We start from the raw sequence: 24,063 nt of genomic DNA on the forward strand, positions 1-24,063 counted from the left end.
AGTTCTATTCCTGGCTCTGCCACTGACCTGGTCTCTGACTTTGGACAAGTCACTCTGTCTTGTCTACTCAGACTGTAAGCTCTTCAGGGTAGGGGTTATCTCCTAGCATGTGTTTGTGCAGTGTCTAGCACAATGTGTCTCCACTCTTAATTGAAGCCTCTCTAGGCCCTACTGTAACACAAATAAATAACAATGTGACTGCAGGACCAGTTGCATAAGAAAGGACTACTTGAGTGAGGAAGGTTTTGAGCCCATATTTGGCTCACGAGAGTCTCTTTTAGCATACATTAAATCAACACAAAGCCATGTAATTAATTGCTGGTTATAGTCTGGTAACCATGCTATCAAACTAACATAATTGATTTCCAAGCCAGTATGTTTACATTGTGTCATATACCATGGGATACCTCTCTGAGTATGAAAAAAACACTCTAGGCATAGGAAAGTTACTGTAGATCTTTATTGAAAATTGTTTTTTTTTAATCTAACAGAACAACCCAGAAAGAAATCCATAGACATCACATCATCACTTTATATACAACTGGGAGATTTTACATACAGTGAAATGAAAAAAAAAAGTTTCAAATAAATCTTGGCAAAAACAGGCCTGATTCACAACTGCACCACCCTGGTGTTATGCTGGTGTCACTCTCTTACCAGCATAAAACTGGAGTAACACAGTGGTACATCAAGCCTCATCTAATTAATTTCTTTGCTGGGTTTTTCTGCAAATTTAAGCCACTAATAACAGTAAGCCTAAACTACTGCAGTTTTCAGACAACTTCATGATCATTTGCATGATCTGTTGTTTAAATCCTTTAGATTTGTCAATAGTGAAACCTGCTTTGAAAGTCTTATAGACACTGGACCCGATTTTGCAGTCCTCACTCAGGCAAAAACTGTAAAGTTATTTGGAATATTGCCAGGGTAGAAGGAGGAGTAGTGGGCACCAATTAGTTAACCGATGCAAGGTAACAACCCTTTGAATCAATTCATTCCAAAAATAGTTCTAAATGCTATAATCATCTAAGGCTCTTGGGCTTTATGAAGCAGAAAAATCCAGAGAAATTGTGTTCATCATCTAGGAGTCCCTTGTTTATTAAGAAAACAGTTAACAAATGTTAAAAATGGATATGTCCTCATGCAAATATCTTTGTCTGTGGCATGATGCCATGGAACACCAGTAGTGATATTTACAAAAGCTTTAGAAGGGGCAGTATATGCTATTCGTTTTCCAATGAAAAAAAACAAAATGCAATAATTATGCTGCATATGCCTGTGACTCTAAAAGACTGTAATACAGAGAAACTTTCAATGTTGATAAACTACTATTAAAGGTCTCTAATTTAACATGACCTGTCTCCAATTTTAGGATTGTTTATCATCGTTGTAAACTGAACTAAGGCCCAAGAACAAGAGACCGAATGACAGTGCTGCCGGTATTGCCAGACGCCCATCCTAATTTTGGAAGGTCCAGTCTTCTCAATGATCTCCCGACATAGGGCCATATCTTGCAATCCCATTGGGACCAGGTTCTGTCTCTTAGTGCAACACACATCATGAGGCAGCCGTAAAATACAACTCTCCCAGTTTTAAAGGGGAACATTTCACATACTGATTGCTGAAAATGCATCAGTCCAATTACCCCTCTCACACTGAGCTAGAGCTCTGCATGAAGACAAGTCTGCACATTTTGCAAGAATGATCAGTAAAATGAAATTAAGAAGCAACTGTACAATTCTTTGCCTATGTAATTTTGTGTTCCTCTCTGGCTGGTGACCTCTTTTCATACTAACACATATCTCACCAGTTCTGCTTATTTACTGGTCTTCCAACTGGCTAACAATTGGTGCTATCACAGGAGTAAAAATATTCATAACCATACAATGAAATTTTTCAATCGTGTTATCAATTAAAGGACCATCTCATTTCAGGCCCCACACTAAAGCTGGCCTTTTTCAAAAAGATTTATTAAGCACAGATAGTGGGGTCTTTTCCTCTATCTGAGCAAAGTAAAGATATAGTTGTGTGACCGTTACACACAGCTCAAGAAAATATGGCTTGTAAAGTAAACCCTCTAAGACACCCTTAAGATATGTGTATCCAAATGCTACAATCAGACACTGCAGGGTTAGCAAATATGTTACTAAAAACCCAGGTCAGTTGGAGCCCATGTTCCACATATGACGGTGAAATTTACTCCTTGCAGAGGGCCAGAACAAGAACTATGCACTGCAAAATTTCTACTACGAAGGATTAAAAGCGACTTTAGCAATACATGAGTCTCGTGCTAGTCCTGTGCGCACAAGTAAATTTCACCCTGAGTGCAAATCTCATATTCAGAGAACATTAGTGGTGACTGACAACAAAAATCTTAAGAAAATAAATAGCCCAAACCTGTTTTTCTTGTACACTCAAAACTCTCATTGATTTCACTTGGAGTTTTGGGTGAACAAGAAATGTAGGATCAGGCCCCATATATAAGACTTTAAAGCCCTTCAACAGAGAGAGTGTGATTTAAAACATACGTATCATTGTCTTCATCTTCTAGAAGTAGCTTTTCAATGGGCAGAGTGCTGATCACTCTTCTTGCATCCTCCAGTTCCTGTGGGGCTGGCTCTGGAATTGAAATGGGAAGTGGAACGAACTGTGGCCCAGGAAGCGAGGATGAAGCTGGCTGATACTGCAGGGTAGATGCTGGTAATGCAGAAATGGGCTGAGCCCATGGGAAATAGGTAAGAGGGGATTGCTGGTCTGTCACCTCCAGCTGCGGCACAACAGCTGGAGTGGTGCTTCTTGGCTGTTAAGTACAAAGACACCAGAATAAGGATACTCACTATCACAGTTAAAACATCTTTTCCTGGCTCCATAAAGTTTCATGTCCAGTATGAAAATTTTTACAAGCTCACCAGAAAGAGGGATGTAACTTGGCTAAAACCCCAGCTGCCAGTAAGCCAGCAAGTGCAATCTCCAAGTTTTTGCAGTGGTAAATATACTCGTACATATCACATTCCCATCACCTTTCTGGTCTCCCTCCTGCCTTTACTTTTGTAAGCATGCAAGGCATCCTTTCAGGATTATTATAAATTGTATTTTGGACCTACTATCCTCATCTGTGGCTCTTTGATAATGTTTCAACGCGGATGAAATGTGTCAGGGTAAGCTGACATGATGCTGAACATGTCCTTGTCTACACTGACCACCAATCACTCACGGTCAGTATCATGTCAGCTAAGTCAAGGTCATGTTTAAACACCATAAGATTTCTCAGTGAAAGCAAGTTCCCTAGAGGCTTATTTAAAAACAAACAAACCACACCCTTATTGAAACAACTGTATTAAAATAAACTCAGAAACAGCATCTGAAACACAAGGATTCTCAAGTGCAGTTCTGTCCTAGCTGTTTGTCCAAACAACAGAGCCCATTATATATTTGATATCTGATATTCTTCACATCTAGACAGAAGATTATAATTTATGATCCACTCTAATTGAAACTTCATGAACACCATGAATCAAAGCTGTAGGATTCCTTGTTAAGTCGGAGCTGATAGCAACATGACTTTATTGCTCTGCATTATTTTTCCTGAGCTGCAAACAATACTCTCCTAAGATAAAATCTTCCCACTGGCCTGATACAGCTCTCACTGAAGTCTATGGTAGTCCTACCACTGACTTCAATAGGAGCTGGAGAGGGTCTCATGAGAACAAAGCAGAATGGTTCATGAGTTAATTAGGTGGTGAGTGCTGGAGGGTTTGAGAGAGCATGGAACAGCAAAGCTTTGTTAAGAAAATTGGATTCACTCCGACTTCAATATAGTCAAATCTTTTAATCCCTCTCAAACCACAATGATTCTCAGAACAATCCCCCTAATTTCCTGACCCAGGCAGAGAGTAAATCAGGCCATCACATTAGACAGTTAGGTTACTAACAGGAATTTGTGGCTCACGTAGAAAACCATACGAGAGACTCACACCAGGAAAAAGAAAAGGAGTACTTGTGGCACCTTAGAGACTAACAAATTTATTAGAGCATAAGCTTTCGTGAGCTACAGCTCACTTCATCGGATACAGACTAACACGGCTGCTACTCTCACACCAGGAAGAAATAGTTGCATGACCATTATAGAGAGGGTCACTAAGGCATGTTTCTCTACTCAATCTCACTTCTCAGGACTGTTCTCCTTGCATATGCAATTATGGCAAAGGAAACTACTTCTGATTTTTCAGCACCACTTGTATAACTTTTTACTGCAGACATCATCCTTGACAATATAATGTGAGGCAGGGATGCAAGCAACACACAGTAAAAAGATAAATTTAGATACATGGGGCTTCTCATAGTTCCTACTGGAAAGCAGTTTTACCTTTATTTCTAGGTATCTTTAGCTTACCGCAAAATTGGTGATCAGTGGCTGGGATGCGTAAGTCAGAACTGAAGAGGGTCCAACAAGTGTATAACTGGGACACATAGGCTGAACATACATGTCTGCTGTGTATGGACAGCTGACTGCTTCATGTGACATATAATCCGGGTATGTTGTCCACTGGGTTAAGGGCTGTAGAGTCGCTGGAGAAGGCTGAGAGAGCCAACCAGAACATAATGCCCCTTCATCGGTAACTGGCAATGAAGAGGCAGTAACATCCATATCAATGCAAGGCTGGCCTGCAAAATAAGAAGAGAATTGTACCAAATGTCAGCCAAAGCATGGGCTGAAACAGAGCTGATGAACAAATGAAATAAATGTTTGGAAGCATTACCAATTGGTGAATAGGATGGAAGTGGCTGATGGGGCAAAACAACCTAGAGAACAAAGAAGAATATTCAGATATCAGTTATGCCTGAAAGATTTAAACTCAACATATCTTGAGAAACTCTTGCTCAGAGCTGAAGTAGCAATAAATATATTATCATCAACTACCTCTTAGATTTTGCTTGGTAGACGGTACCATGTGCCTGTGTTATACAGGTAGGGGAGTAGTTATCGAAAACTGTCTCAGGGTGAAAGTCACCCCTCTGCATTGTGTCAGCACAAGATCCATGCTCCACTGAAGCTTAAGTGGGATTTAAATGATAATTGAGACCTTGTGTGGCTCCACTGCTCAGAATGAATTTCATTGCTAGTGAAGATACAATCAGACCGCTTCCCTCCAGGAGTTTAAATACCAGAATAAATGGACCTAGCCTAAGTATAAGAAATGAGGGGCTAGAGAGCTCTTTTGGACAGCTTTGGTAGCTTTTAAGGTTGCTTTGCATGTTTTGGCTGGAACAGTATATACACAACAGGTCACCTGTATAACAGAGAGTTTTCAGCACACTACAAAATAGGAAATTAGACTCTATGGGGAAATAGTTCCACAAAGTTTTAGTGGATTTTTAAGAACTAGACATTTCTGTATCCCAGATGATACAAAGTGCATCTGCATAAGGCAACTATCCTGAATCCTCTGACTTATTTTGCTGATTTGGGTATTTTAAACTGGGATTTTCAAAGAATCCTAAAGGAGATAGGTGCCCAAGTCCCACTGAAAGCCAATGGGAGTTGGACACCTAACTCTCTCCTTTGACAACTTCAGCATTGCTGAGTTTCATGGTCTTGAATGAGTTGATTATGCTAGTGTAACCTGCTGTCTTGATAAATGAGCACTAGAAGATACGTGATCTAAGCACTGGACTGGGCATCACTCTACTGAGTTTTAGTCCTGGTTCTGAAACTGAACTCACTTGTGGCCTCAAGCAAGTCACTTAACTTCTCTGCCTCCTATTGTTCCTGTCTAAGGGCTTGATCCTGCAAGGTACAGATTTCTTTCAACTGGGTGCCTGTTCAGTCAGAAAGGACGAGCTTTCCTCATGCATTCTGTGTTTTTTCTTACCGTTGTCGCTGCAGCTGCATTAACACTATGAATGTTGCCACGTTTCCTCTTCAGTAACTCCTTCACCGGTTCTTTTACACGGACACCTTGATAGGGTCGTGGCTGCTGATGATGCTCTGAAGCAGAAGCTGAGAAATATATTTTGGTGACATTTATTTTCCTTCACCCCTACACCAGTGCAAGGCCACAATCACCATTTAGGAAAATCCCTTCTTTGCAGACTGCCCTGTCAATATGACTCTCTTTGCCTCCTAGAACAGGTTCTCCTGAGCTCAGAGTTAATGCTGCTCCTTGATACTAAAAAGGTGCAGTCTACCTCCAGACCTGTGTTTCTTATGTATCATACATACCATGCTGGCAATGCACTCATTCTCCAGCAACTCATGGAACAGAAGCCCTGGGATTGCCCTTCAGCAAGATAATCTGCATAGCATCAGGGCAAGCTAAAATGAAATGAGCAGGTCTGCATGCAAAACTCCCATTTGACTAAATCACCTGCAGAGATGCCACAGGATCGGGCCCAATATTTGTACATTTTTAAGAAAATTATTTTAAAAATATATGTATGGAAAAATGTGGGCAGAATACTGCAGACTTGGCAGTAAAGCCAGACCCAGCTGTTACCCCCTCGCCCCCCAAAACAAAACCTCCATCTCCTTGCCCCAGCACTAGGCTTGTTAGTAATCTGAGCAGTCTGGTGTGTTATATCAGGCACAGAGTACAGTGAACAAATTCTATTAAATTATGATATCAGTCCAGTCATATTTAAAGCCTGTGAGGACTTGGTTACTCATGAAAAGTGACCACCATTATATAGTACAATATGCCCTACCTTAAATATCAACAATTGTTGCAGAATTATGCTGTGTTCATTAAGGGTATGGATATTAGCAGGACTCTGACACTATTTCTTTTTCATGTATATAGGCACACACATGTAAACAATGAAAAAGTACCAACAGAGTTCTATGCATTTTACAGACAGGTCTGAAGAGAAGGCCCCAACCCTGAAGAGTTTACAGTCTTAGTAGATAAAATACAAACACAGGAATGGAATGGGAAGTAACAAAAAGCTGCAATTCATAAAATGATCTATCCATCTCATGTAATTCATTTCACTTCAATGAGCTTTGGACCAGGCCCTTAACTATAATTTACTTGTCTCATAATCCCTAGGTCTGGAATATCGGTTTCTTCAGGTACCTGGTGGGTGTAGCACGCAAAAAATGGTTTATTTTGCTGGGCCTGCCGCTCCTCTCACTTGCATCATTTTTACACAGGTTTAATCCCATAGACTGCAAGGGAGCTATTTCAGAGAAAGTGCAAGTCCCCATTTCCCCGGTGCGCCCCCAAGCCCTCCTGCAGCCCAACCCCCTGCCACACCCCATACCCCTCCTGCACCCTGCACCCCAACCCCCTGCCCTGAGCCCCCTGACGAACCCTGCACCACTCCTGCACCCCAACCCCCTGCCCTGAGCCCCCTGACAAACCCCACACCCCTCCTGCACCCCAACCCTCTGTGGGCAGGGAGGGGGTGGAGTTGGGGCGGGGATTTCAGGGAAGGGATGGGAATGGGGGCAGAGAAGAGGTGGGGCAGGGGCGGGACCTCATGGAAGGGGTGGGGTGGGGGTAAGGCCAGAGCAGCGGGGGTGGGGGTCAGTGATGCAGCCCTTGGGCCAATGTACTAGTCCTCATGTGGCCCTCGTGGTCATTTGAGTTTGAGACCCCTGGTATAACATGATCCAATGGCTGGAAGCTGAAGCTAGACAACTTTAGATTGGAAATAAAAGGTGTAAATTTTTAATGGTGAGAATAATTAACCATTGGAACAATTTGCCTAGCGTTATGGTATATTCTCCTTGACTGACAAATTTTTAGATCAAGATTGGATGTTTTTCTGAAAGATAGGGAATTATTCTGGGGAAGTTCTATGGCCTATGTTATATAGGAGGTCAGAGGATCATAATGGTCCTTTCTGGCCTTAGAATCCATGAATCTATGAAAATATATAATAGGCATAGTCTATATGATTCTAGGAATGTCACTCTGTGTCATTCTGAAGTCTAGAACAGGGGTTCCCAAACTGTGGGTCAGGACCCAAAAGTGGGTCGTGACCCCGTTTTAATGGGGTCGCCAAGGCTGATGTTAGACTTGCTGGGGACCATGGCCAAAGCCAAAGCCTGAGTCCCATCACCCAGGGCCAAAGCTTCAACCCTGGGCAGGGAGTCTAAGATTACATGCACCTTGCCCAGGGCAGAAACTCAGGCTTCAGTCCCCCCTCCTGGGGACGAGTAGTAATTTTTGATGTCAGAAGCGGGTCACAGTGCCATGAAGTTTGAGAACCCCTGGCTTAGAACATCTGTTGAGTCAGTGTGAAGCAATGGAAACAGCTGCAAGCATGGTAAAGAGCTCTTTTTGTTTAGAATATCACCAGGTTGGATCATCCCTGGGTTTCACAGCCTGTTTCTTTTCACTTTTTAAGTTCTCCGCCATTTTGGCTTTAAATTATACCCATGTGGTGTACAGCTATAGGAAGGCATGTATCTATGCCATACCAAGAGCCTCAAGTCACTGTAATAACAGAATGAACACAAGCAATCACTACTCTCACTCTGCAGCTAATTTACATGCACAATTTCATTGACTGTATGAAGGAGACTGCACAGATGGTGGATTATTTGGCCTAACTGTCTTGCTTGTGCACTCAGCTGTTGTTCGCACAAATCAATAGAAATCTTTCAGCACAATCCCCCCAGACACATAACCACACAACCAACACACACAATATCCCCAAACCCACATGGCCCCTCACCGCAGCACACACCCCTCATTCGCCACATGCACAAATCCACACAACTCTCCCAGCACAACGCAACCATCTGCACCATATCCCTGCAAATCACTCTAAACCTAGAATGTCTGTTGAGACAGTGTGAAGTGATGGAAATGACTACAAGTATGGTTGAGGTCTCTTTTGATTTAGAATATCACCAGGTTCAGTCATCACTGTGATTTTGCAAATTCTTAAGTTTGCAGCCGTTTTCAGCTTTTTACATCCATGACTTTACCAATTAGATGGCTTATAGCTACTAGTATCCTATTATATATCTAATTTATATCTACATAATCTATATCTATCTATTGGATATACAACAACATTCCTGTTATATATCTAATATACACATATAGCCTATATAGATCTATATATAGATATAGCCAAAATATAGAGTAGGAATATGTTGTACCTATTGCTGCATGTACACTGCAAGCACAGGCCTCAATTCAGGAAAGCATCCCAATACAGAAACACATTTAAACAAATTCTTCAGTTGAAGCATATGCTTAAGGGTTATCCTGCATCGGGGCCACACTCAGTTCTAAATCAAGTTTTGTGTATTGCCGTCCCAGGGAGTTTAAAAATTGGTTAGCAGGAGTGTGAGATATGGCAGCTAACTGCTTCCACAATTCATTTACTTTAACTGTGTTTTTCTTTTGAACATTCCCACTTCTCAGTACACTCCTTTGATTTTTCTTGCTTTGCGGCCAGTTATCATAGTGACAGATCCCAGGGCTTAAGCCAATAAACTGCTAAGATCCACTTTGAAAAGCAAAGCTGGCAGCCAGCTAAAATGCATATCATAAAAGTCTTGTGACATTTTGAGTCGGAGGGAAGTACAATACTTCAGTAGGTGATATTATTGCGCCTTATCTTACATGAAGTATCTGGAGCAATTAATGACAGACGGAGGCTGTGGTGTATCAAAGCTCAGAAAGCTTTGATCCTTATAAAATCATTGATATCAACACATTAGCTGCCATACTTTCACTGAAACTTTGATTTGTAAATATACCAGCTGATAAATTCTCATTTCTAAAGAACCTGGCTGGCCCTTCTATTTATTAAGTATAACTAAATATTTCTTGAAACCATATCAAATATTGAATTTAAAATATAATTAAACTTAGAGATCATTTATTTAGAGATACAACGAATTCTTCATATGATAAAACAAAATGTTCATTATACTTCTGTTCATCTCTTGTATACAAATGGATATAATATTTGGATATTTTAATTCATTTGTGTGTGTGCTAGAGAATTTTAAAATATAGATCTACTCTAGACCAGCAGAGTCAATGTCTACGTAGGCTATTCATCATTCTTATGTTTTTAAGACATTAAAATGGTTCAGCGGTTATAGACGTTTTAAATGTTTTTAATATATTTCCTCCCCCCCCACACACACATATTGAGATCATCAAGGTGATGCTGAGATATTCATTGTAGATGAAGTTCTCCCCATCTAGAGGGCCAGCAAGAGATCTCTGTACTACTTAAACCCTGAAAATAAGGCTTAAATGGGGACTTAAGTAATGTATAAGCCTTGTGTAGATCCTCATCCAGAAAACTACATTAGTGGATCCCACCCTTGGGTGTACTAGTGAACCAATGTATGATTTACTTTCTTGAAAATTGCTGTAATTGGATAGTTGAATCAAGAGTGTCTAGCTATTAGTTGCTTGCAAGTAAAAAAAACAATAGATGGGGAAAACCTGATTTGCTCTACAGTCTGACATCCCTTAAAAGATAATATCACATCATAAACTCTGTTAAAATATAGTTATATTTTTGCTTAGCCAAAATAAATAACATATTTTAATTTATATTTCTCTTAACCCTTTTTGCTTCCTTTGGAGAGCATGTTGTGAATAATTATGTGGTCCACTATATGGGTATGGATCCAGGGTCAGATTCTCAGCTCAAGTTCTGAAGCTTCATTGAATTCAAAGGAATTATACCAATTTCCACCTGCTAAAAATCTGGATCCTCTAATAAATTTAACTGTATTTCCCCTATTAGTCCTAAGGAGAATCAGAAAAGCCCAGAATTCCAGCTGGTGAAAATTGCTGTAGCTGCACTGAGTTGAATGGATCCACTGTACGGTAACAAATCTTGCAAAGCTTGACAACAAGATAATGCATATTATGGATCCATGGCAGGTGCTTTTAAATTTCAAAATGTAGCAATTTTTTCAATTGTTTAGCTTTTGTAAAGCTACCTTAATAAAGGCATTGCAAGTTAATGTCAAGCAATATTTTTTTAAATATCTAAGCTTGTTATAGAAACATATTCAAGCCTTACTCATGTCTCTTCTTTTACTCTCCTGTGCATTATTAATGTCTTACCTTTTTTTTTAAAGGAAATCTAATCCAACCTTTGCATTTCAGTCTGAATATTAATTGCCTAGTTATAAACCACTTAATCATGGAATGCTGAAAGGCCCTTTCAAATATGGTGGTACCAGACACGACTATAAACGTGTTTAAAATGTTCTCTTCATTCTTAACTGGAGACTAAGGACCAGATTCTGATCTCATTTACATCAGTTTAATAGTGCTGTAAATGCAACTACTTCCTGATTTCAATTGGCATAACTGAGAAGAGACTCAGACTGTAATTTTCTGTTAGTACTGTTTTATTATTCTTAGTACTAATGAAAGTGCCTAGATTCCCACTTAAGGATCAGAATCTGACTCTAACAAAGAAGACACTCCTGCCCCCTGGCAACTGAGGAGTCGGTAGCTACAACCTGAAGAACAATCTGAATATTAAACAATATATTTGAAATTAAGATAATTATAATAGCACTTTTTGTTTTATATAGTTCATTTACATATGAAATGATTTATTTTGTACTTTAATTAATTTTAATTACAGGCTAGACTCTGCTACCACTATTCATGCTCGGTGAAATCCTGGCTCCACTGAAGTCAGTGGGAGTGTCATGGATTTCAATTTAGTCAGGATTTCACCTCGGGAGTAGGATAGTACCTTATTCTTTGAGTAAGTGCATTGATTTCAGTGAGTCTACTTGCAAAGTAGGTTAATAATCAACCTGAGTAAGAGTGGCAGTATCTGACCCCAAACTTTTGGGGGTTTTCTGGGGGCTGGGGTGAAAGGGGGAAGATGGCATTTACTGTAAAAGCTGATAAATATACCTATTCACAGTTTCCTGTGTCAGCAGGGTAACCAAAAACCTGAAAAAATATAACTAAGTCTGCAGAACATATTTCAGTTCCCCCAGAGCTGAAACAAAAATAATGTTAGTGCAGCTGCTTTTCCACTAGTCAAGTGTATACCATGTCTGAGCTTCATAGACATACCCACAGAAAATGACTTTCTGCTTTGGTGCACAGTTCATTGTAGAGCAAAAAAATCTGATCATTACAAATTAAAAGTGACATGAAGAATAATGACATTCCCCAGATTCAGGTAAGTTCCTGATTCAAACAAACCTAGGCACTTCATTCTTCACCTTTTGGTGCAAGGTTTATCTTAAAACAAATGTTCCCCATTGTACAGTGTTCAGACAAAGCAGCATTTTAATTGTTTGCTTGTGATGTGCTGTAAATGAACAAAGACACTCATGAACAAATTCTTTTAAAACAAATAAAAATACTTCACTGAAGTGGCAACAAGATGAGTGCAAACAATGAACCAGATTCACTATGTGTTCCAGCTGCTTTGCACGACTCCTGTAATGAAAACAGCCATAAATCCTGCTGATACAGACAGTGAAGCCAGGTTTGCAGCTGCTTTGTGTGGTCAGAGCAGTGCAAACCAGCTAGGGTCAATCCAACCCAGAGCCCCACAAAGTCATTGGGAACCTCTCCATGTCTGAACAGCTTTGCAAGGTTTCTGAATGTAAATATATCTCAGTTCATTGCAATTCCCAATAGCCTGTTCTTACACCAGCTACTATGAAGGTACTATGTGTTTGTATATCAAAGCTCCTTTCATCAAAGTTACTACTCACGATTTTGTTGAACATTTGGCATTAATGCTGACAAACACGCAACACACACACACACACACACATCCCAGGGTTCTGGGCTGTCACTCAAAATGATTGACAGTTACTTCAGGCTCAGCTAATGAGAACATTTACCAAACCCACTAACCCTGCTGGACCTTTGCACAGACTGACAATAGAAAACAATGATAATACTGTTTTACAACAGATCTCTGAAGAATCTTCCCTGACTGGTTTCCAAAAGAATAACAATCTAGCAGCTTGAAGTCAGTGCAAAGATTCACATTGACTTCAATGGACTTTGGATCAGGTTCTTATTGCAGACTAATATGAGCTTATAGTTACAGATAACATATTTATCTCTTCTCTACCTATTCCTCTCCTTTTTTGGACTTATGTTTGGGGGTAATCAGACCTGCCTTCTAAGTAGGGCCCAATCTGGCTCTAGTGTGAGTCTTGGCATTGAAGTCAGTAGGAATCTTGCCAATGAGTTAATTCGAATCAGGATCAGGCCTTAGATCATGGGGTTACAGGAGCTCAGAGAACATACTGTGCAAGACAGCTTGGCAAAGAAGGGAGAAATGCTGAGCAGATTAATATCTCAAGCGGTGATATTGTAAAATTCTGGGCTTCAGTTCCTTTGGCTCCCTGTCTTTTGGAATATTTATCTCAGGTATTTCCATAGCTCCTAGAACCACATTATCACAGTGCTGAATAAGAGGTCATACATAAAACTTGCCTCTGAATAAGAGCCAAGTTAGCTTTGCAGTGAAGACATATCCTACGATTTGTCTATGCCATAGTACCAGCGAGAGATTTTCTGTGCAGTCAGTTCTGCTTCTTAACAATTTACATATGCTAAATGCTAACATGCATATTGGTGCTTTGAAACCAGCACTGAGAACTTGATTTTTTAAATTATTTTTTCTTAAAAATTAAAACAAAACTCATTTCCCAGCATCCTGTCTCTAATCAGTTCCAAACTGTGAAGGCAATTAATAACAAACAACTGCGTAAAAATCACAAAGCTCGAAAAGCATGAAAAGTTTTAGCTCTCTGAATTTCAGACGAATATTATTGCCCTGCACACAGGCATAAACTACAGATTAATGTAAACCTGTGTCCTTTCAGACTACTCAGTACAATTTCCCATCAAGCCAATTTCCACTTTGAAATATACTGCATGCCTGACTGACTGCAACAGCAAATGACACACTTCTCACAGTTTCAGAAGATTTAGTGTTTCTTTACTCACAGTCTAGCATGTGAAAAGCTTATCAATTTATCAAAGCAACCATTGTAAATATTTTTCTTCTTTCCTGTTGCCTCTCCCATATAATCAAAAAACTACAGAGAAATACAATGGCAATCTTTTCTTATTTGCAGTAATACAGAAGAGCAAACAATAAATAACTGAATAACCAAAAATTCCAGGCTTTCAAGTAACAAACTAGTCTGAGTTTTTGGCTTGAATCTTGAAAACTGCATTGCACAATGCAGGCTGCTGTCACCTTTATTCTACACTGTGAATTTTAATTTTTTAAAAGAAATGACGCTTAGCATTGGATACACAACTTTTCTGCTCTGTCTGCAATCACAATCTGCTTACAATAATATAACAATACCTCTTTAGCAGTATTTAAGTAATGGGGTAAATATTGTATATTGTATATAATGGGGTAAACAAGTATCACACTTGTTCATGTCCATGCTTTATGTTGGTTTTAGATATTGAATCCCTTTACATATTTTTAAAAATACTATTAATTATTCAAACCAGTAATACAATTTTTCTATTTGTTGCTGCTTTGCATTTAGTATACTTTTAACTCTCACACAGTATTTCTGTCAGAGTTGAAATTTTTTCCCCTGAGTTATTGATATTTTGTTTTGCAATATACCTACTTTAACAAAAGGCCATACTGTTCCAGTGGAGCTCAGGGAAAAGACTTTTACACTGATAAAAATATCTCTCCTAAAAGTTAAACAGCTAGGCAGGTGACCCTTTTTATGGCTTTATTGAATCAACTCCTATTGTATTTAAATAAAGTCTTCCTAACCCTCCACAATTACTGACCAATAAGGAGCTGGTGTTTAAGGCACTGGACTTGGATTCTTGAGAACCAGCTTCAAATCCCATCTGTGCTACAAACGGCTTGTGTGATGCTGAGCAAGTCAACAAAGGCCAGATTTTCAAAATATATTTACATGACTAAAGATGCAGATAGGTGATTAGTGAGATTTTCAAAGGTATCAAAACAGGTTAGGCACCTAACTCCCATTGGTTTCACTAGGTGCCTACCTGCATCTTTAGACCCATTTGAATGCACATAAAATAATAATAATAAATGGAATGTCAGAAAAAGAGATGTTAAATTCCATCAGGTCCTCTCCACAATGTAGCTGTCAGCCTGGGTGTGCATCAGGATGAGGATTCCCCTGCAATGACGGGAAAATATCACTCCTCTGGTGAACCCATAGCCAATTAGCCCAGGTACACTTTTGGGGGTAAAAATTCTATGGGCCCATCCTCATTCTTCTGTCTTCTATTTCAGCTGCTCTGCGGTGTTACTGGAGCCCCAGAAATGCAGTAATCTTTACAAGATGCAAGAGGCAATAGGGCAGAGGTGGGCAAACTACAGCCTGTGGGCCACATCCAGCCTGCGGGACCCTCCTGCCTGGCCCCTGAGCTCCTGGCCTGGGAGGCTCGCCCCGGCCTCTCCCCCGCGGCCTCAGCGTGCCATGCTGCGGGTGTAGTGTATTAAACTGCTCCGCGTAGGAATGTGCTACTGGTATCAATTATGGAGAGCAATGCTCTGGGCAGCGGGGCTGTAGTGCCGCCAGCCACCGGTGCTCTGTGCTGCGTGGTAAAGGGGCAGGGAGTGGGAGGGGTGTGGATAGAGGGCAGGGGAGTTTGGGGTGGTGGTCAGGGTCAGGGGTATGGATGGGGTCGGGCAGTCAGAGCGTGGGGAACGGGGGGGGGTTGAATGGGGGCAGTGGTCCCGGGGGGGCAGTCAGGAAGGAGGGGGTTGGATGGGGCGGTGGGCGGCAGTCAGGGGCAGGGGTTCTGAAGACCGTCAGGGGACAGGGAGTGGGGGGTGGTGTATGGGGCAGGAGTCCTGGGAGGGCCATCAGGGAACGGGAGGGGTGGTGGATGGGGCAGGAATCCTGAGGGGGGTCATCAGGGGGTGAGAAGCAAGGGGGGGCGGATAGGGGATGGGGGCACAGCCGGGCACAGCCTCCCCTAACCGGCCCTCCATACAATTTCCGAAACCCGATGTGGCCCTCAGGCCAAAAAGTTTGCCTGCCCCTGCAATAGGGAGAACAGTCATCCTTGCAGGGCCACTCAGGAGGAGTTTAGTGAGTTAAACTCTCCCTTCTTCTCTGAGGGGTTTCATGAGTGTCTTCTCCTGCCTCACGATCTGCCAGGAATATTCAGGAGTTGGGAACTAATAAGCACCTTGCACTCTTTGCTCCCAGAATCAGAGAGGATCAGGATCTACCCCTTGAGACTGCTGTAGTAGGACTACCAAGCCAGATTCTTCAGAGGAAGGTGTAAACCCTCATGCTGTGCTGGGCTGATGGGAGATTTTCTGACTGGCCTCAACAAACAACATCTGGCTCCTTCGTTGATGTGCTACTAGATAACAGATAGTAACAGGCAGGAATAGCCCCGCTGCATTGTATTGACCGACAGAACTGTGTGATGTCATCTGATAAATTATGAAGTCACTCAGAAGATTACACATCTGTGCTGCATTTGATTATCAATTGATTTATGATCCCATCAATGGGCTTTCTGTCCAAATTTGACATTTCTGCTTCTCCTGGAATGCTGGGATAATGTGACTATCACAGCTGCAGCTCTGCACGTTGCAGCCTGTCTGCGGGAGTCAACAAACAGCACTTTCTGTGCATCTGACACATTCTAGCTTTCCCATGAAGCATTACAATTATTTTTGTAAGTAATGCTGACAATTAGAGCTGGATAGGAGTGGATTATACCATGTACTGTTTTCCTTGTTATGGGCGGATATTTCAATAAAAATGTAGTTAAATGCAAAGTGCTAAGCAAACATCTGGGCAGAGTGTTTGCTCTACAATCAAAAAACCTTGAGCAAGAGTGAAGGAACCAGAGTGCTGGTTCATTGCACAGTATAAGGAAACCAACTTTGGAGACTTCTGAGCACTCTAATTAGCACTCTAAATCAATAGCCCAAACATCTGACCTACCTTAAGAGCAACAGTGTACTTATTGACAGTTTTTGGTTGGGTCTGATTCTTATCTCTTGAAAATTGGTGTATATCAGGAGTAACTAGTGAAGTTGATGGAGTTATATTAGTGTAAAGCCAGAGCAAGTGATACCAGAATCATAGCCAATCAAAGAATCATATGCATCCGATGAAGTGAGCTGTAGCTCACGAAAGCTTATGCTCTAATAAATTTGTTAGTCTCTAAGGTGCCACAAGTACTCCTTTTCTTTTTGCGAATACAGACTAACACGGCTGCTACTCTGAAACCTGTCAAAGAATCATAGAAATACAGGGCTGGAAGGGACCTCAAGAAGTCATCAAGCCCAGACCCCTGTGCTGAGGATCAAGTAAACCTAGACCATCTCTGCCATGTGTTTGTCTAACCTACACTTAAAACCCTCCAGTGATGGGGACTCCACAACTTTTGTAGGTAACCTGTGCCAGTGCTCAACTATCCTTAGAGTTCAAAAGTTTTTCCTAATATCCAACCTAAATCTCCCTTGCTGCAGATTTAGCCCATTACTTCTTGTCCTCCCTTCCGTGGACACGGAGGACAATGGATCACCATCGTCTTTATACCAGCCCTTAACTTATTGGAAGACTGGTCAAGACTGGTCTCAGGTCCCCCCTCAGTTGTCTTTTTTCAAGACTCAACATGTCTAGTTTTTTAACCTTTTCTCACAGGTCAGGTTTTCTCAACCTTTTATCATTTTTGTTGCTCTCTTCTGGACTCCCTCCAATTTGTTCACATGTTTCCTCAAGTGTAGCGCTCAGAATTGGACACAGTTCTCCAGCTAGAGGCCTCATCAGTGTTGAGCAGAGTGGGACAATTACCTCCTGTGTCTCACATTCAACACTCCAGTTAATAAACCCCAGAACCATATTAGCCTTTTTTTGCAGCTGCAGCACACTGATGACTCTTAGTCAGTTTGTGGTCACCAATAACCCCCAGCTCCTTTTCAGCAGTAGTACCACCTAGCCAGTTATTCCCCATTTTGTAGCTGTGCATTTGATTTTTCCTTCCTAAGTGAAGTACTTTACACTTGTCTTTATTGAATTTCATCTTGTTGAATACAGACCAATTCTCCAAATTTTCAAGGTCATTTTGAATTTTCAACCGGTCCTCCAAAGTGCTTGCAACCCATCCCAGCTTGGTGTCATCTGCAATATCTTGGTTTTCTTGTTGTTATTTTAATGAAGTGATTACAGGCACTGTGAAGATTGGTAAGAATTAAATTTGGTCTATTCAAGATGTGCGTTGGATTCTAAAGGGTGTACATACCACTGTTTCCTATCTGCTTTGGTCTGCTGAACATGCTGAATGCTCTAATTTGCAAGAATCCTGCATGGTAATTACATTTAACTTGGATACAAGGAAGATGAGGCAGACTAACAAAAGTAATCTTAACTTTTCTTTTGCACTGATAGAATCTGAAGCTACAGAAAACTCTGAAGAGATTTAGGATGCAACTTGTAGAGCTTGTTGAAGAGGCCTGCTGTTGTAATGGCTGCAGAGGGCAGCAACATAATGCATGAGGATATCAAAGGTCTAAGCCAATGTACATTGAAGTCAATGGGAATTGTTAAAAAATAAGTCCAATTTTTCAGAACATTGGAGCCAATATTACACATGGGGGAACTGAGATACACTGATGGGAAGAGATCTACCCATAGGTCTCACCCTCCCAACCTAATCCCTAGCTACAGTCCATAATATTGTTTCTATTTTAGTGAAACAAGCTTTCCATTTAATCTCTGATGTGGTCATTCATAGAGCCTAACACCTGGTTTGTGAAGCCCTGATGTGCTTGATTCTTGTGCTATCCACCTTTCCCAGAGCAGTGTTACCAAAACTAAGACTCACAAGATGCAACACATTTTAGTTTCAGCTTTCAGTATCATTATTTGATACTTTCAGAAAGGGTGCTAAAACCCTCACATCTGTTGTGGTGTGCAGCAAGGGCTTTACGTGATTTAAAAGCCATTTTGATGGAGGCAAGATTGTCAAAGGTGCAAAGTGGAGTCAGGAGTACAATCAACAGTACTTAAGTGATTTAGGAGCCTAAGCAGTCAGTGGAACTTAGTGTCTTAAGTCACATAAATGCTTTTGAAATTCTTAACTTGTGTGCATAAATACCATTTCATTTCACTTGGAGTCGGGTGCCTAATTTTCTCAGGCATCTTTGAAAATCTCACCCTTATATCAAAGAAGTTATTCGAGATGGTCAAAAAATTTCATCAAAATTTCAAATGTTTGAAAAATTTAAACCAGCTCTATAAGCTATTACACAGAAATCAATTGCATGAAAGGCATGTTCATTTGGTCATAAAAATCATCTATCATTTCAAATGCATGTGACAAAATGGTATTTGGTGCTGCGTTTTTAGAAACTTGCAGTTGCCATTAATAAACAAAAAATAGTTGCAATGAGGGCTGGATTCCATTAACTAAAACCCTCCAAAGATGTGGGAAGCCTGTAGCAGTCATTTATCTTCTGTCATGGGCGGGGGCATGGGCTAGGGTATGACTTTCATACTAAAATGCACTGCTTAAATAGCCTTTGCAGGATTGATGCATTGAGGTCCCAATCCTGAAAAGATTTTTTTCCCATGCAGAGTGCAGTGACTTCAAGGAAGCTACTCCCAGTGCACAAACTTTAGCACATGCATAAGTCCTCAGAGGATCAGGGTTTGACTGTAAGCTGTTTTGGGCAAGGTTAATCATTTTCTATATGTTTGTACTGTGCCTAGCAGGAAGGACTCCTGACAGGATTGAGGCCTCTCTCTGTGGTGCTACTGTGATATCAATAGTAATAATGAGCAAATTCTCTCCAATCAGGCTATGTGCATTCAAATCTGATGTCTTGTGTCATTCTTGCAGTCTCTTCTTATCAGGATGGGAATCATACTATTCTAGTGGCGCTTCCTGTTATCTTGAAGATCTTTTCAATCTAAACTGAGTCTTCCCACATTCCCTGTAAAACCCTGGGATAGTTGTCCAGAATTCTGTTTGAGTTTTCTTCCACCCTGGTATATAGGCTGAGCAAACATTTATGTCTCTGACCTAAACATACTAAGGGACATTTCAGCACAATGCCTTTCACCTGACTAGCAAATCCAACTTGACAGTACTCTCCATTCAGGCGACCACTTTGGACAGTTTTAATACAAAAAAAGGCTGAGTCACCCAGTTTAGTGACATCCATTTGTAACTCTTTGCAGTCAGCTTTTGACTTAACTATCATGTTCATTTATGTGTCTGATAATTCTGTTCTTTACCATAGTTTCAACCAATTTGCCAGGTACTGAAGTTAGGTTTACCAGCCTATAATTTCCAGGATCACCTCTGGATCCCCCTTTTAAAAAATCAGTGTTACATTAGGTATCTGACAGTCATCCAGTACAAGGGTGATTCAAGCAATAGGTTACATACCACAGTTAGTAGTTCTGCAATTTCATCTTTGAGTCCTTCAGAACTTTTGGATGAATACTGTCTGATCCTGGTGACATATTACTGTTTAATTTATCAATTTGTTCCAAAAACCCCTCTACTGATACCTCAATTTGGGACAGTTCCTCAGATTTGTCACCTAAAAAGAACAGTTTAGGGGTGGGACTCTCCCTTATATCCTCTGCACTGAAGTCTGATGCAAAGAATTCATTTAGCTTCTCTGCAATGGCCTGGTCCTTTTTGAGCGCTCCTTTAGCACCTTGATCATCCAGTGGACCCACGGATCATTTGGCAGGCTTCCTGCTTCTGATGAACTTTAAAAAATTGTTGTTAGTTTTTGTGTCTTTAGATAGTTGCTCTTCAAATTCTTTTTTTGCCTGCCTTATTATCTTTTTACATTTGATTTGCCAGAGTTTATGTTCCTTTCTATTTTTCTCAGTAGGATCTGACTTCCAATTTTTAAAGGATGCTTTCTTGCTTTTAACTGCCTCGATTACTCTGCTGTTTAGTCCGGGTGGAATTTTTTTTTGGTTCTCTTACTTTTTTTTTTTTATTTGGGGTAAATAGTTTGAGCCTCTATTATGGTGTTTTCAAATAGTCTCCAATCAGTTTGCAGTCATTTCACCCTTGTGACTATTCCTTTTAGTTAACATACTTCCTCATTTTTGTGTCATTCTCCCTTTTGAAATTAAATGCTCCTGTGGTGGATTTCATTGGCATTTTTTCTCCTACAAGGATGTTAAAATGTATTACATTATGGTTGTTATTACCAAGCAGATCAGCTATATTTGCCTCTTGGATCAGATCCTGTGTACCACTTTAGGAGTAAATCAATAATTGCCTCTCCTCTTGTGGATTTCAGGACAAGCTGCTCCAATAACCAGTTATTTATGGTGTCTAGAAATTTTGTCTCTGCATCCCTTCCTAAGGTGACATATATCCAGGTCTCCAGAGTGCCAATCTAGTGCTATAACCACTAGATCATCCTTCCTCTCAACACAGGAAGCTAAAGCACTTAGCTATTTATCACAATGACTTCAGAAAAAAGGCAGATTTAAGAGTGTTGTAATGGTTTTAATATCTAAAAAGTATTTATTTAGATTTAAATTAAAATAAAAAATGACACCTAAGGTCTAGCATCCTAACATGTAATTAATCATACAATAAAACCTCAGTTCCAAAAATAATAATTTCAAACATGAACTCAACCAGTCAGCCACCTACCAAAATCTCCTTGTTACCCCTTCATTGTTCTAAGACACATATCCTCAACTCTGCCCAAAAACCTTCTTGAACAGATGTCAAACAGAACTACAATATCTCCACTACTCATTCTGCCTGGTGTAAAAATCCTCTCCATTGAGGAAGCCAGTCAAGGCAGTTGCTGTATCTCCTGATACTTTTTGAAATGTCCAATAAGAATTGCTACAATAGATTTTACATTGAAAACTGGAGGGGTGCCCTGTGGATGAAGTGACAGGAAGGTATTGCACAGGAGTTGCAGTGTTTGAAATGGGATCCATATAGTCACATTGGGAGGACAACCAACCTCTAGTACTGCAGCCCAGTCACTCCCAACATAGGCCTGTAATTCTTGTTAATCTTTAAAGAAGCTGTGTGTGTATTAAGGGAAGGACACACCCTAGCAATATTCAGTATGATTATCTTTCTAACTCTACCAAAGACATCAAACTTTGATCATGTGTCTCTGTCTTTGCAGCTGAAATCTAAGATTCACAGATTACTTAGCTACTGGATTACATTTGAATCTGATCTTGCTGCATTTTTTTTGAGATTGCTGATTCTATATAATATGCACTCTTGATTCTGAAAAGAGAAAAAGATCATGAGGAGAAAAATGTTGCTATACTGCTACCATAGTCTACTATCTGTCATGTTGCAATGCAAACTCAAAATATATGAAAAAAAAATAGCTGGAGCTTCTTGCTATTTGATTTTGCAGTCCATAATATAACTTTGAAAATCCACATTTTTACCTAAAGGAAAAAATGATGATGCAATTCTCAAACAAAACAAACAAACAAAGGAAAAATATTTAAATCTGTTACAAAGAAAATATGATTAACTGTTGATTATCTCAGAATAATAGGTACAGATAAAACTGAACTTTTTCTACTCTTTGATCTCTATCATAATGGAAAAGAGGGTTCATCTTTGTTCCATGTTAGTCAACTCACTGGAAAATATCTCAAAAATTAACCCTTTCCATTCAGGTATGTTGTGCTGTAGGTTAAGTGAATAGTGTAGTGAAAGGTAAAGGATGTTACCATGGTTGCAAAAACAAACTTCATCTATAGAAATATGCCTGGAGACAATAAAAGAATTAAAAGAAACAATACAAATTTCTATGTGTATTAGAGAAAGAACTAAACTATTTGAGGACAGATGGGCCAAATAGAACAAAATGATTTTAAAAACCCATGGATATAACAAGGTGTATATGTATGGTAACTTACAGCCCATACTGCCTCATCTCTGCTCTAGTCCCTTATCTTTTATATCTGTCACTCTCTCTTTGAATACTTATGTAAGAAGTTAACTCATACAGTCAATGATTGTGTTTATCTTTAATAAAAAGTTAGTAACTAAAGGCCAGATCCTCAACTGGTGTAAATCAGCATAGCTCCATTGGAATGTCAATAGCTCCATTTGCAATGGAGTTATGCTGCTTTACACTTGCTGAGGATATGACCCTAAATGTATCATTCATAAACCGAGATGTAAAGGAAGTTGAAATACTCCTTTGACTGCCCACTATCATTTTTGGTAAAAGTCGTGTCCACGTAAAGTCAGATACAAAAATAAGATTTATAGCAGCCTTCACTTTTAAAAATGAAAACTCTTTGGCAAGTAACCACTGTAACCTTTGACATAATACTTTGCATCCTGTTACTGTTTTTATGAATCAGTCTGCCATTTGATTCAAAGTGATTAATGCCAGCAAAGCAGTGATGTTGTCTTGTGTTAATATCCATGCTGGAAAATTAGCATCACACATTTAGTAATTGTCTCTCCTAAACCAGGCACCTCTCAGTACGTGGGTATAGTAAAATCTCCTATGCTATTATAATACTGACTTAGAGCTATTATTCAGGAGATCTTCATATATCTACTGTAGTTATGAAAAACAAAGGCAATCAGAACTCACTTACATTTTTGCCAGTGCATATTCTGTGGCAGAACGGAGTCTTTTCTCTTTGAAGAAGATAGTGTGGCTTTTTAATCGCTAACTGTGTTTTACTCCTTTACAAGTGATGTGATAACTGGCTGTCAGGATGTTTCCTTCAGCTTTTTAAAAGCCCTAAGTTCCCGCTGAGCAACGTGATGTCATCACATCCTCCAACCACAAATACTTTATATTTTCCTTTGCTATGTTTTGTTCTTCGCCACATTATGCAGTTTCTCCAAGTCTAGAGTGCGCTGGAAGATATTATGCATAAAAGATACGTTACATCACCTAAATATTTTTTAAACAAACATTACGGTCTGGAACCTACAGTCAATAGGAGTTTTGCCTGAGCGAGGTCTGCAAGATTGGCCCACAAGATTCTAAAGCAGAAACACACAAGAATCTTTTAATATGATTTTTTGATCTGTTGTGTTTAGAGGAGCATATGTAGGGCCAGACTTCAGCTAGTCTAAATCTGCA

The 24,063-nt window shown here is 40.0% G+C and overlaps 1 protein-coding gene across 1 annotated transcript; it reads right to left on the reverse strand.

The window, feature by feature from the left end:
* Positions 1-441: 441 nt before the first annotated feature.
* Positions 442-24,063, reverse strand: POU2AF1 (POU class 2 homeobox associating factor 1). The gene is made up of 5 exons (XM_038380655.2): positions 23,567-24,063; positions 5,874-6,001; positions 4,761-4,803; positions 4,394-4,665; positions 442-2,800 (listed from the first exon to the last, which is right to left on the reverse strand). Exons 1-5 carry the CDS (start codon positions 23,580-23,582, stop codon positions 2,489-2,491), a joined length of 771 nt encoding a protein of 256 aa, XP_038236583.1. The 5' UTR covers positions 23,583-24,063; the 3' UTR covers positions 442-2,488.

Source organism: Dermochelys coriacea, chromosome 22 (assembly GCF_009764565.3).
Source record: "Dermochelys coriacea isolate rDerCor1 chromosome 22, rDerCor1.pri.v4, whole genome shotgun sequence".
NCBI classification, from domain to species: Eukaryota; Metazoa; Chordata; order Testudines; family Dermochelyidae; genus Dermochelys; species Dermochelys coriacea.

Coding starts and splice junctions, on each gene's coding strand:
- POU2AF1 (XM_038380655.2), bottom strand. Junction 4,804..5,873: donor ATGCAGCTGCAGCGACAACG/GTAAGAAAAAAC, acceptor TTTGTTCTCTAG/GTTGTTTTGCCCCATCAGCC. Junction 2,801..4,393: donor CACTGATCACCAATTTTGCG/GTAAGCTAAAGA, acceptor TGTACTTAACAG/CCAAGAAGCACCACTCCAGC.